The sequence below is a fragment of the Thamnophis elegans genome, chromosome 2 (assembly GCF_009769535.1).
Source record: "Thamnophis elegans isolate rThaEle1 chromosome 2, rThaEle1.pri, whole genome shotgun sequence".
Taxonomy (NCBI): domain Eukaryota; kingdom Metazoa; phylum Chordata; class Lepidosauria; order Squamata; family Colubridae; genus Thamnophis; species Thamnophis elegans.
The window spans coordinates 1,015,532-1,029,955 of NC_045542.1; the positions used below are offsets into that span (position 1 = coordinate 1,015,532).

At 42.2% G+C, this 14,424-nt stretch overlaps 1 protein-coding gene across 2 annotated transcripts in view; it reads left to right on the top strand.

Annotated features, from left to right (window-relative positions):
- The window catches only part of LDLR (low density lipoprotein receptor), a 33,798-nt gene extending 23,349 nt beyond the window's left edge, over positions 1-10,449 (top strand). Inside the window, exons 11-18 of one of the 2 annotated variants that reach the window (XM_032209029.1) lie at positions 615-733; positions 1,734-1,873; positions 3,055-3,196; positions 3,373-3,525; positions 3,623-3,820; positions 4,428-4,505; positions 4,669-4,826; positions 6,995-10,449. In XM_032209029.1, the coding sequence (XP_032064920.1) occupies positions 615-733; positions 1,734-1,873; positions 3,055-3,196; positions 3,373-3,525; positions 3,623-3,820; positions 4,428-4,505; positions 4,669-4,826; positions 6,995-7,030 (1,024 nt within the window). In that variant the 3' untranslated portion in view covers positions 7,031-10,449. Of the gene's footprint in view, positions 1-614; positions 734-1,733; positions 1,874-3,054; positions 3,197-3,372; positions 3,526-3,622; positions 3,845-4,051; positions 4,395-4,427; positions 4,506-4,668; positions 4,827-6,994 lie in introns of those variants that run through there. The other variant, XM_032209030.1, reaches the window with a different exon arrangement.
- Positions 10,450-14,424: the final 3,975 nt, after the last annotated feature.

Sequence of the window (14,424 nt, forward strand, 5' to 3'; positions counted from 1 at the left end):
CAGACACACACACACAAACACACACACAGACTCACAAAGAGAGAGAAAGAGGAAGGAAGGAAGGAAGGAAAGAAAGAAAGAAAGAAAGAAAGAAAGGGAGGGGAAGGGAAGGGAAGGAAGGAAAGAAAAGGAAAGGAAGGGAAGGAAGGGAAGAAAGGGAAGGAAGAAAGGAAGAAAGGAAGAAAGGAAGAAAAAGTGAGAGAGAGATGAAAGAAAAAAAGGAAAAAGGGACAGAGAGACAAAAGGAAAGAGAGAGAGAGAGGGTGGGAGAGAACACATGGCCAGAAAGCCACTCCCACCAGGTCACATGGGCGGCAAGCCACTCCCACAAAGGAGGCCACACCCACAGAATAGGTTCGGGAAAATTTTTTGAAACTCACCACTGAGACAGTTATATCCTCTTGTGATATTTCAAGTGTGAGAATTGTGGGAGCAGGAAAGGCTATTGGGAGAAGTAGAAAGGCTTGGCAGACTAGGGAGAGAAAGCATTGGGGTACCTGGTATTGGGATTCTGGATGGTGGCGAGCTTTGCAACCGGATGAGTTGGTTTAAATGGACTTTTAGCGTTAATTGTCCTTTCGCCCCCCCCCCCCCCTTTCTCCTCTCCTTGGCAGGTTCATGTACTGGACTGACTGGGGGATGTCTGCTAAAATTGCCAAGAGTGGACTGAATGGAGTGGACAGTTTCCCCTTGGTGAAAGAAGGCATTCAGTGGCCCAATGGAATAACATTAGGTATGTCCTGCATGGCTGGGAACAATGGCACTTCGGAAGATAATGTAGTCCTGTTCATTTATATCTAAAGAGAGGTTTTCCCTTCTTTCCTGTTGCTTCACTCCTGCTATTCGTTCCCTTCCGTGGCAGTCGCCTGCCTCGTTAGAGAAGCATAATACAGTTTTGTAAACTCCTTCCCCATTACTATGTGGGACAGCCTTGAAGCAAGCAAGGCTTTGGGATATGGCTGGATAAGGAATCCTAACCCGGAGAATCTGCTTTTTCTAATGGATTCATACTCGTTTCCCATGGTGCCCTTTTTTTCTATTTGGAGCATAATTGCAGTCATCCTTGAGTTTAGATTTAAAGGAGTCCAAAGCATTTGTGTGAAGGGAATCAATTTTTTTTTCTTGAGGATGTGCAGATTTCTCAGTCTGAAAATGAGAGTCCTGGAAGTTGTTTGGGTCAAAGTGTTTCTGATATTGAAAGCTGTTCAGGAGAACCTTATGGGAGACCAAGGTCAGAAAGTGACCTTTGAAATAAATGAGCAATTCAGCAGTCTGGCTTGGAAATAATGTTGGGCTCCCCAAAATATTGCCTCGTCTAAATCATTTTTTATTCTAGACCAGTGTTTCTCAACCTTGGCAACTTGAAGATGTCCGGACTTCAACTCCCAGAATTCCCCAGCCAGCAAATGCTAATTACTCTAATAAATGTTCATACTTATATTAATGGAATATGTGCCACCAATGTATTAGTTGCACTATATCTGGACTGCAAATGTCTATCACAGTGTTTCTCAACCTTGGCAACTTGAAGATGTCCGGACTTCAACTCCCAGAATTCCCCAGAATTCCCCAGAATTCTGGGAGTTGAAGTCCGGACATCTTCAAGTTGCCAAGGTTGAGAAACACTGGTCTAGCCTGTTATGGCTTGACGGAGGGTTTTTCCCTTTGTGTTGGAAGAAAACAATGTGTAAAATTTTGCAGCATTTCATTTGAACATCTTCCTTCTGCATTAGATCTGATTACTCATCGCCTCTACTGGGTAGACTCCAAATACCACTCGGTCTCCAGCATTGATGTGAACGGGGAAAACAGAAGGACGATCCTCGTGGATAACGAGATGCTGGCGCACCCTTTTGGCATTGCAGTCTTTGAGGTATTGTAGGTCGCTAACATATTTCGGAATCTTTGGCAATACCAGTAGTCCTCGAGTTACAACCACAACTGAGTCCAAAATTTACGTTGCTAAGTGAAACATCTGTTGTGAGTTTTGCCCCATTTCACGATTGTCACAACTGTTAAGGGAATCAGTGCAGTTTTAAAATTTAAGTTAGTGACTTGGTTGCTAAGTGAATCTGGCTTCACCATTTACTTTCCTTGTCAGAAGGTCGCAAAATCGGATCACATGAGCCCAGGACACTTCAACCACCATAAATATGAACCATCTGCCAGGCATCTGAATTGTGATGTGATCATGGGGTTGTTACGCTGGTTGTAAGAGTGAACCTCTTAAGTCACTTTTTTTCAGTGCCATTGTAACTATGAATGTTCACTAAATGAAGTGTTTGTAACTCAAGGACTACCTGTACCAAATAATGATGCATAGTTGATGGATAAGATCCTTGCCCTGAGTTGGAATTTAGCTATAATGTCTTTTTCCTGGTTTATAATCAAAAGACCCATCATCCCCACCATCAGATCATAGGGGGGGGGGGGGAACAGGAATAGTAATTGCAAACCCCAGGCCAATTTAAATATACACAACCCATCCTCTTGCAGGAATACTTAAAAAGTTGCTAGCATCTCTAAAAACCAATAAATAGATTATAAGATTATAAAGAACAGATAGAAGAATTGGCAGTGGAAATTCTAATTTTATGCATCTGGGGTGCACTTGAGAAAGGCTGTCAAATTGTCAAGAGCATGGATTTCTTGATAAAAATCTAGACCAGGTTTAACTCTCCGGATATTAATGAATTGTAGCTCTCATCAGCATTAAGAGTAGGGAGTAACGTTTGACAATTCATCAGCCTCTTTATGACCCCCGAACTCCTATTCTTGCTTATAACTTTGATACAAACAAAATAAATGTCATGATTAAAACCAACTTTCTCTTGCATTTCTATTGCATGTGAAGTTCGTTTTAAAACCTAAAGCAATTTATTCACATTTTAGAAGGAGTCAATTTATCAGCAAATCTTAAGACCTTTTAATTCCCTCCTCCCCCTTTTACTGAATGCATTCCCCTTTTGCCTTGGGAAACTGCAGTGGCTGGATATCTTTGGAAGAGTGCGATACAATTACAAAATTCATTGTCCAAATTAATCTCTCATCCAGGATAAAGTGTTCTGGACAGATGTCTTGAACGAAGCCATCTTCAGTGCCAACCGCCGAACTGGTTCAAATATTGTGAAAGTGGCAGGGAATCTCTTTTCACCAGAGGATTTGATGCTCTTCCATTCTGTACGGCAACCAAAAGGTAAGAGGCCTCTCCTTCTTTTCTCTTAGTTTAAGTTTAAAGGCCAGCCTTTGTTAGTTATTTGGGTCATTACCTAAAACCTGATAACTTTATTTTTTAAAATAAATATCACCCACTTAACTTGTCCATCGCAGGCGAAACCTTCTCTGAAAGAAAAGGACTTCTTTCTTTTCCAGGTGTAAACTGGTGTGAGAAGAATGGTGTCCCCAATGGAGGCTGCCAGTACCTCTGCCTCCCTGCCCCCCAAATCAATCTCCATTCTGCCAAGTACACCTGTGTCTGCCCGGACAGCATGCACCTGGGCACCGACATGAGAAGCTGCACCCAAGGTACAGAGGTGGAGGGGACAAAGCCAGGGAGGAAATTGCGAAGGTAGCCTGCTGCCTTGCACGGCAATTTTACATGGCAGTTTCTTCTACCATTCAGATCCTGCTACACCTGTTCCCCCACCTGTGGCTGCTACGACAGTGCACTCTGCTAAGACCTCACCTGCAGCACGGCTACTATCTACAAGGAAGACTCCGACCCAGAAAACGGATCACCTGCCTGCAGATGTGCTGAATAATGTTTTTACCAACATCCCAGAACAAACCACTCATGAGATGGTCACTCTGTCCCAGCAAGGTGAGGGGCTTCTCTTTCGTCTAGGGCAGTGTTTTTCAACCTTTTTTGTGCAAAGGCACACTTTTTTCATGAAAAAAAATCACGAGGCACACCACCATTAGAAAATGTTAAAAAAATTTAACTCTGTGCCTATATTGACTATATATAAAGTAATTTTCCCACGGCACACCTTACACTATGTCACGGCACACTAGTGTGCCGCGGCACAGTGGTTGAAAAACACTGCTCTAGGGAATCTGGGTATTATAATCCCTTTACCTTTCAGTGCAAAACCAGTTATTGCTTACTACCATTTGCCTGAGAACCGGCTGTCGGCCACTGAAGATACAAGAAATCTATCCCGAAAATAAAACATTGGTTCCAATTTGTTAAAAATACCTTCCATGCATTAGTTAGGATTTTGTAATCTTGGAATAAGATTTCTGTAGTGAAATACAGTGTTAGAATATATCTAATCCTGAGTGGAGAAAGCTTTGCACGAATGTGTTCTGCAACTGGAGGAAGTTTCAAATGAGAGGACAGGTGGTCGTCCTTCCTTTTCCATAGAAATTTAGCGCATACCATGTGGGAGGATTTAACTTTAGCCTCGTGTTTCTTCCCTCCGTAGTCCGAAACGGCATTGCTGCAGAAACAGATGGGACAGAACGGAGAGGCCCATCAGCACTCGCTATTGTTCTACCTCTGGGTAAGTTTCCCATTTCAGAAGTCCCCGCTTGCATATTAGCACATTAATGAAATTACTAATTAATTATGATTTGATCTGCAATTTTTAGTATGTTCCTTGTTCTAAGCCATTGTGTCCGATTGCTTAAACTAATGTGTCTTCTTGGGGGTGGGTTTCATTCCAGCACTGATTAGTCTGGTCTCTTTTGGGATTTTCCTCATTTGGAAGAACTGGCGTCTCAAGAACATCAACAGTATCAATTTTGATAACCCCGTTTATCAGAAGACAACGGAGGATGAGATTCATATCTGTCGGAGCCAGGAAGGATATTCATACCCATCAGTAAGTCAATATTCAAGATAAAAGCTTCCACGGGGCAACATTGGGCCACACTTCAAAATTACTGTCAAGATACACGACTTCCTTCATTTGCTTTACACGCAGTGTTTCTCAACGTTGACAACTTGAAGATGTCGGGACTTCAACTCCCAGAATTCCCCAGCCAGCATTCGCTTAAGATTAACATATAATCCACATGTATACTATTACATAGCCAATATCATACTGTATTATTAAATGTTTACATCAATTCATCTTACTATCAACTCCCAAAAACAATTATTGGCTCTTCTGTTCTCCATACACCATATTTGTACTTCATCCATCACTTTCTTCTCCCTCTCTCCTCCCCCTCCCTACCTCCTTTCTTCCCTCTGTCATCCTTCCCTTCTCAACTTCCCCTTCCTCTCTCCCCTGGCTGGGGAATTCTGGGAGTTGAAGTCCGGACATCTTCAAGTTGCCAACGTTGAGAAACACTGCTTTACAGTCCTTGCAATGTCCCCCTGCCTTTTCCCCCACTGACTTTCTGAGGAACACTAGCAGGGAAGATTGCAAATGGTGATTGCATGATTGTGAAACTGGTCATAAGTGTGAACAAATTGCAAAGTATCCAGGCTGCAATCACAGGGGCATTGCAGTAGCCTAATTGGGGGGACTGAATATAAGTCCCTTTGTTTCAGTACTTAGAACAGCTTCGAACACTTGCAGAATGAATGGCTATAAGTCAGTGTTTCTCAACCTTGACAACTTTAAGTCCTGTGGACCTCAACTCCCAGAATCCCCCAGCCAGCATAGCTGGCTGGGGAATTCTGGGAGTTGAAGTCCACAGGACTTAGTCCCCAAGGTTGAGAAACACTGCTATAAGTCAAAGATTGCTGTTGCTAACCCAGCTTGATTCCTTACCTCTTTTGTCTCACGGACGCAGAAAATACCTTCAGTAATAATTTGCTTAAATTGGAGGGTAGAAACCGGGTTACTTAAATTTCCAGTTTAAGCAAGTTTCTTTCTTAACAAAAAGTTCCATATTAGTTGAACTAGAATTTAGATGTTTCACATCCATGACATGTACGGAATATAATTTGAATGTGTAAGTAGCTCTTAATCTGAATCCCTTTAAACAAGCACACATGTTTTATCAAATTGATACCTTTATTTTATTAGAGTTGCACAAGTCAGCCCTTTGATACTAAAAAAGATCTTTAAAAAAGTATTTTAAGTGCAGCCTAAAAGTTTGCAGTGTCAGACTGTTACATTAATTCAAAAATTCTGAGCTTCCCAAATGTCTTTAATAGCATGCCCTCCACTGCCAATAAACCATTGGTTTCTCTTTTTAGAAATATAGGAGTAAAGAGAACAGCTTTGGCTCCTAACCATCCTTACTGAAGACAGATGATAGTTATTCAGAGGAATTGTTGGTTTGCTCCAAATGATGAATTAACTACCTTACTGTAATTCATTTACATTACATGAATGTAAATGAATTATAGTAAATTTTCACCCATGTTCCAACTTAGTGCAATCAGCATAACTGCCAAGATATATCAATATAATAATCAGAAGCTGAGCTCAAATCTAGGAGATGTTTACCTCAAGAACATTTCTTTAAACTTTTATGTGAAATAAAAACTCTAGACTAAATGTTCTGCTAGAAAGATATAAGGAAAGAAATCATCTCCTTGGAAGAACCAGGGAAGACTTTCTCTTGCTATTTCCCATATAATGGTTTGCTAAAAAGTTTGTTTACTAAAAAAAAGTAACTTCATGAAGGTTCAGGGGAAATGCCAGGATGCCCTTGGAAGCTGGTGTTCAGTTTCCTAAATTGGTTTCATACCTTTCCTATAGTCCAGTGTCCCATAAAATAGAAAATACTTGGTTTCCAAAGTGCTTCGCATCTCTTTTGAACTGTCAGTGATTGTCCTGTATTTATGAATCCATAGTTTCCAAAGTTGAAGCAGTTCTTATGATATCTGGAAAGCTGAGTTAAGGGCATGAAATTCAGAACGTAGTTTGTCCCCTATCATTAAAAGTTGGAGAAAAAAAATGCCATATAAATACATCGCTGTCAAAGTTCACTTAGCTGCTGAATAAACATTTGATGGCAAGATTTTCTGAGCCCATCCCACTTAACGCTCCTCAACAATCGTTTTCTTCACTCTACGTCTTTCTTTCAGAGACAGATGGTCAGCCTGGAAGATGACGCAGCATGAAATTGCCTCCACACCTCAAGTGCCTCTCTCAGGACTTTGCTGCTTATTTTCTGGAAAGAAGAACACGAATGGTCTGGCTACAGTTTTCTCCCAGGCATCTAATGCGACTCCCTGGGTGACTTGATGGATTGTCCCCACTCTCCTTTATTTTTGTAAGAAGGAGGGGCGTTTGTCAGCTGCCATTTTATCAGGACATTGAGCAAGTTATGGCATTGTTGCGTTTTTTTCTATATTTATTGTTGTGCCCAGCGCTAACAGGACACTGGTACCTCCGATATGCCCTGGGTCTCCTTAGTCTGACATGGTAAGAATATTTCTAAGTCTGGAAAAGAGGGATTCAACAAAGAGAAATTCTTCTCTGGATGCGAGTTTGGTTGTGGCGAGGTCTCCCTGTGGAGAGATCTTCATGCCCCAATTTCTTACACATGAAGCGAGCTTGGAGGAAAGGTTGAGAGTCTAAATCTAATTTGAGGCAAGAAGTCAAAGTCGCCTAATTCACTAACTTCTGGATGCCCCTCTCCTTCCCAAACTAGACCAGAGAAGTTTTAAAAATGGATCGCATCATCCATGTTGTCAACAGGAAACACTGACTTTTATTTTCTAACTCCAAAGGAAAAAGCTCAAGGTATTTGGATCTGTTGTGAATCTCCCTGTTGCTTCAGGGTTGCCAGTTTTCTTCCAGCTTTCCCTGTCCAATCTACCATGCACTTTTTTTGTTTTTGGTTTTTTTGGGGTTCAGTCTGTGATCTACGTAGCCTGTGATCCTGTATAACAATATTTGCACTTGATCGTTTTCCTTGCCTCCCTGGTCACCTCTGTGCCCAGAAAGAAAGAGGGTGGGGAAATAAACCAAACCAATGACACAAACAGGCTGACGGTGGGGATGATGGGCTTGTTGCTTTTGCTTGGTGCTGGGCCTCTTGTGCCTTTAGTGCAGATAAAGAGAAAAGGGCAATGGACTTGTGCTGGCCAAAAAATAGGAACCGGAAGCCATTTTTTTTCATATTCCGTCTCGAGTCACTTCTGTACTGTTGCCTTAATGCTGCATCTCTCTTTTCTTCAGTGTTACCTTTTTATACTTGTATTCCTTCCCTTCCTAAAGGAAATGTGTTTTTTTTTATACTGGGAGGGAGATGCACGATGGATTGTCCCTTTTCCACTAAGTTGTAGCCCAGAGTCAATCTCATGTACAGTAGGAAGAACTTACCCTAGATGGTGTCACTTCTATAGCTGAAGGCAGCGTCTGTCACACGTTCTGAAGTGGGTGAAAACCAAGCTTACTTTCTGAGATGATCAATAATATTCTGACCACTTGCTACTTTTAAAATACTGGCATTGATACTTACGGAGAAGTAGAATTAGGATATAAATATAAAAGAACTGCTATTAATATAGCCTTTCTCATCCCATCTCAGAAACAGAAGCTGTGCCTCCTGTCTCCCTTCAGGAATCTAGCAATCATTGGCTAGAATAACCAGTGAGGATTTTTTTGCTCTTGGCCTGACGCTTCTAATTCCCTTCCCTTTGAAAGGAAAAGCACTAAAAGCAAGGAGAGAGCCCTTAGACTTTGGTCTTCAAGCTGTGAAAGATGCCAATCTCTTTCGCATAGTATAAAGTGTGTAAATAATGTGTGTGGTACATGTCAAGGTATAGATACCCTTTGCACAAAAGTTGCCTTGTCTATTTGTATATATGTTCATAAAAACATGACTTATTTATTTATATGTTTATATTATTGAGGTTATTAATTGGCCCTTTTTTTTCCTGTCCCACCTCACGTTGCCGTGTCTGTTTTCATTCCTTTCCCTTCCACAAAAAACTGCTTTTAGTGTATCCACGTTCGTGTGAATGATGTAAATTTTGCCCCTATTTGAAGTAAGCCAGACAAGGTGAACACAGTACAGTATACAACGTAGACGTTTGTGGAAATGTACTTCTCAAAGAGAACACAAGATCTACTTCACATGGTTTGGACCTTCTCCCTTAGGCTAATGGTTTGAGTCACAGATTATTATTTTTGCTGCCCTATATTGGTGCTCTGAATAGCATACCTGATCGTGAGGAACCGATACCAAATGAATAGTTAATTCTGTCTTCTGCAATGAACCTAGTTAACTTAGAAGAGGTATATTCCTTTACATTTAACCGCTTGGCAGCATTTTCATAACTAGCTATGGCGCTGCATGTTTTTTGTTACTGTCCTCTGTTGCTCAGGTTCTTTCTTCTGGGATAGCAGAATTGACTCCCAGCTGGAGGCAGCTGGGAATCGACTGTTTTCTGTTCTGGCGCCTTTCGCTGTTGCACTGTGAACTTGTAAACTTTTAATTCTGCATCACTGTATTAGAATTGCATGTAAGTGAATCACGACCAACCAAAGTTTCTAATGATCAATAATTACAGAAGATTCTGTGTCTACATCTTCAGAGAAGAACAGAAAATACAACTTAGGGGCCTTAAATAAACTTTGAATGTTTTTAGGGTATTGTATTAAGCATCATCATAGAGGCCTTTTTTTTTGTTGAAACGGTCAGTTTGATAAAAATGTTTTAAAGTGAAATAAATCATAAGGTTGATGAAAGGGGTGCCACCTGTGAGAAGCTCTTCTCTTGGAGTGCTAAGCAGCTGCTTTAATATTTTAACCTCTGTCAAAGTAATTGCTTATTAAAATGACCTTGTGAAAAGTCTCACCAATTTGAGGCTGAACCCTCAAAACAGTCTAGGGGTATTCAGTGGGTTTTCTTGATTTTGTTGGGTTCCAAAATCTGCAATTTTTTTACACAAGCATCAGTGATGTGCTAGTGTGGGGAATGTTATGCCTTTTCCCTACGGCAGTCTAGATCTCATGCATCTCTTATGACTCTCCCAAGCTGAAGAACAGAACCTTAGAGTGAAGCTGTATTTTCATTTTATGAAACTAGAATCTTTTCAGCCTTCAACTCATGAGCCACACACTGAACAAACTTGTTCTGGTCCCTGGAATTCAGTGAGGTTTCAGGATGTTTGTTAAATCTCAGTGACTTTTTCAAGTTGAAACTTTTTTTAAAAGCAGAAAAACCTGTCGTGGAAGAAGATAGTCGGGATAGTTGGGTGGGAAGAGAATTACCAGCCTTTGCTTTCGTTCACTTGCCTCTGGTGTGTGGTGTAAAGTTGAAGAATGACTTGGAATGCAGTGGATGGCAGGGTTCTCCTTTCATGCTTCCATGTGTTGATGCTACTGCCTTCCTGATTGAGGCAAAGGAAAACCAGGTTAAGTTATTTTAATTGGATAGATAAACTGATTTTATATGTAAACATCTGACAAGTAAATTGTACCTTTATGGATTCATTGAGCTTTATTTTTTTAAATATTAAACATGTGTCTTGAAATTTATGGGGTATTTCCCCACATATTGAATGAATTTAATAAATATTTAAATACACTGAAAGAGTTTCATGCTTTTTTTTTGAATTTCAGTAGAAGTTGACTTGGTCGTTGTTTTGTCCCAATACATTTAAAGTTGGTGCTTTTGGATTTGTGCAAATACATAACATGCTCTTTTTGTGAAACTGAAATTCAAGAAGACTCATGTTGCCAAGTCCCATATGTAGATATCACAGCCAAGACTCCAACAATTGTTTAGATAGAACGATTGCACTGGCATTCTGGATGGTCTCCAAGAAACCAAAATCTTCCAAACTGAAGAAAAATCCCAAGCTTAGCACTTTCCTAAGGAATGGAAGGCAAGTGTCAAGCTTAGGACTATAAATGAGCAGTTGGAGACAACAAGACATAATTAAAAAATAAATGTCTTGTTTTTCCTGGTGTTTCTATTCCCCAAGAGCCAGTTTGGTATAGTGGTTAAGGTTTGGCCTAGAAACCAGGAGACTGAACTCTGCCTTAGGGATAAAAAATTGGCTGGATGACTTTCGTCCTCTCAGCCCAGTGCGCCTAACCCCACTGAGTGGTGCTTGTGAGGGAAGTAGAGGAGGAAGATGTATTAATATGCTTGTCGCTTTGAATTATATACGGAAGAGATAGGATAAAAAAACCCATGAAGGTGCAATAATATCGGCCAGCAATGAACACAACATCACACTTCTGACTTACTCCAGGCAAAGGTACATATCAGATTTGCTTTATCAGATAATGTATGAGCTAAAACAAATCCCAAGGAGGGTCAGGGAACTTCATGTCCTTGCAATTGGTTAAATATAAGGTGATGTTCAGATGGCTTATCCCAGATGCTGATTTCGTGGCAAGATAAGGAATTCAAAATCAATACTCTGGACAAAGCGCAGGAATTCTATGAACATTACCATGTTTCCCAAAAATATGACATGTCTTGAAAATAAGGCCATGTCACATTTTTTGGGTGGGCAAAAACATAAGCCCTCCCCCGCAAATAAGGCCCCTAGACAACACCCCCCCCTCCGGCCAGGCAGAGCGCCACTCACCAACCTAGCAGTATCCCCAAGGTACCAAGCCGTGGGAAGTGGGGGCAAATGCTCTCGTGTTGCTTGGCACCTTCGGGATATTGCTAGGTTGGTGAGCGGTGCTGTGCCCAGCTGGAGAGGGGTTGCCGGGCAGCAGCTATCTTGTGAGCAGGGTCCCAAAGAGCCGAGCACAGCCTCAGGGGCAAATGGCTGTGTTGCGCTGTCGTAGCAGCGCAATGCAGCAGCCATGAAGTGACCACGCTCATGAGCAGCCACCCGGCAAACCCCCTTTGCAGCCGGGCACAGCGGCATTCACTGACTGAGGGGTATCGCCAAGCCGCGTGAGCGCCTGTTCGCTGGCGCCCGGCTCCCGTGGCTTGGGACCTTTGAAATGCCAGTGGATGGCACTTTGCACAGCTGGAGAGGGGGGTACACTCTAGGACTATGCTCTGCTGGAAGCTGGCCCCCAATCATAGAGTGTATTCCCAAAGCGGCTACTGCCAGAAGACTTGATTTGGAAGCTGCCAAAAAAGCCATGCTGGGATGGCGGCAGTGGTGGCAGCGGAGGTGCTCTGGCTCTGCAGGGAGAGCTGGGCCAGGGCATCATGAGGCTGGGAGGCGTGCGGGCGGGAGCAGAATAGCCGCTCATGCAACCCCCCCTCCAGCCGCGCAGAGTGCCATTCACTGGCATTTCGCAGGCGCCAAGGCGCAGGAGCTGGGCAGTGGCAAACAGGCGCTCATGCAGCTTGGCGATACCCCTAGGTCAGTGAATGTGCCCAGCTGGAAAGGGGGTTTGCCGGGTGGTGGCTCATGAGTGTGGAGAGGGCGAAAACAGCCTCCTCGCCCCCTCCAGAGAAAAAACGACCCTACGGGCAAACCGGAAGTTTGGGAACGGATTTCTGGTTTGCTCATAGGGGCGGTTTTAGACCTCTGGAGCCTATGAGCAAACGAAATCACTTTTTTTTGCCCTCCGGAGCCTTCAGGGAAGCCTCCGGAAGGCCCGTGAAGGCTCGGAGGTCTAAAACCGGCCCTATGAGCCATTTTTTGCCCTCCGGAGCTTTCAGGGAAGCCTCCGGAAGGCCCCTGAAGGCTCGGAGGACTAAAACCGGCTCTACGAGCAAACTGGAAGTCTGTTCCTGAACTTCCGGTTTGCCCATAGGGTCAAAATGTTTCCAAATAGATTGGTGGAATGCTGGAGATGTAAGCACAAACAAGGCACATTTTTTCATATGTGGTGGATGTGTCCAGAAGCCAGGAATTATTGGATTAAAATAAAAAAAAATGGCTAGAGGAAATTATGAAACAAAAAATTGAGTTGAAACAGGAATTATTTTTACTAGGCATAATAAGAGAAATTTTTGTAAGAAAACTCAGTACATTATACTCCACATAACAACTGCAGCTAGAATTATCTACGCACAAAACTGGAAACAGGACGACACTCCCTCCATTGGAGTGGTTATAAAAACGGTGCTGATGGACAGGCTAACTATGGAACTCAAAGACAGAGGAGAAATGGAATAGTACATGATTTGGGACACATGGTATAAATGGTTGGAGAATAGACCCTGGGGCTCAATCAGAAATTAAAGTTAAGGTTCCACTCATGCCCATGAAAATCACCTCAGGGAAAATCAAAAGAACCTCCTGTTTTCTGCCATTTCCTGACACTTTTTGACTGGGAGTGGGCACGCGTTATAAAAATGTGTAGGTGAATAATTAAAACAATAGCTAAGGGCCATAATATAAGAGGAGATCATTACGGGTCAATTGACATTTTGCCAAATATTAAAATTAAATACTTTTGGATGTCCTGTAGTAATACTGTAGGTCCAGTACCACCAAATATTCAGAGTGTAGTGTCAAACCTCACCCCCCCCCAAAAAAAAAACTTATCCCAGCTCCCACCAGAGAACTAGCTGCAAACAACTTTTCAAAACAGGGGGAGAAAATCCCTTTACTATTTCATCACGATAGAATCACTTGCAAACCAAATAAAATATGACTCCAAGATACTTTTATTAAATTATTTTTTTCATTAGGCATCTGTCCCAAGTCTGTGTACACAATCCCCCACGGCATTAAAAGAAGTCTCCCCTGCATCTTTGAGAGGCATGGATCCATACCTGCCGGCAGCCCAATTTAAGGTTCAGAGAGTTTGCTTGGGACTGGATTCATCTCTACGCCAATGTATCTCTTCCAAGGACTCAAGAGGGGAGGGGAATAGAAGGGAGGGCAACCTATGTAATGATCCATCCTGATGAAGGGGGATGCTGCAGAAGGTATTAGAGTAGTGTTTCTCAACCTTGGCCACTTGAAGATGTCTGGACTTCAACTCCCAGAATTCCCCAGCCAGCATTCGCGTATAAACAATTCAGTGTCTAGGACAGTGTTTCTCAACCTTGGCCACTTGAAGATGTCTGGACTTCAACTCCCAGAATTCCCCAGCCAGCATTCGCGTATAAACAATTCAGTGTCTAGGACAGTGTTTCTCAACCTTGTCAACTTGAAGATGTCCGGACTTCAACTCCCAGAATTCCCCAGCCAGCATTAGCTGGCTGGGGAATTCTGGGAGTTGAAGTCCAGACATCTTCAAGTGGCCAAGGTTGAGAAACACTGTATTAGAGGAATGGCAATGTGGGCATTTGCTGCAGGCAGGATTGTGCCCTTTGGCAGAATTACATCTCTGCTCCATAAATAAACATTTGGTAGAAATCTGAATTTAGATGGGTTTTATTTCTGATGGAAAGAAAACGCGTGACAATGTTTCTATAGGCTTCACGTAAGCTTTAATCAAGAAGCAAAGGCAGTTCTCTATTCTATTTTTATTATGATGTATATAAATGGCATCACATTCATTTAAATGTATAGAAAATATCACATAGAAAATATCAAGATTATAAACACAATATTTGGATTCTCTTCTAAACGTGTGCATTTCTGAAACCGTCCTTGTTGCTTTTAAAATTCTGCTTCAAAGC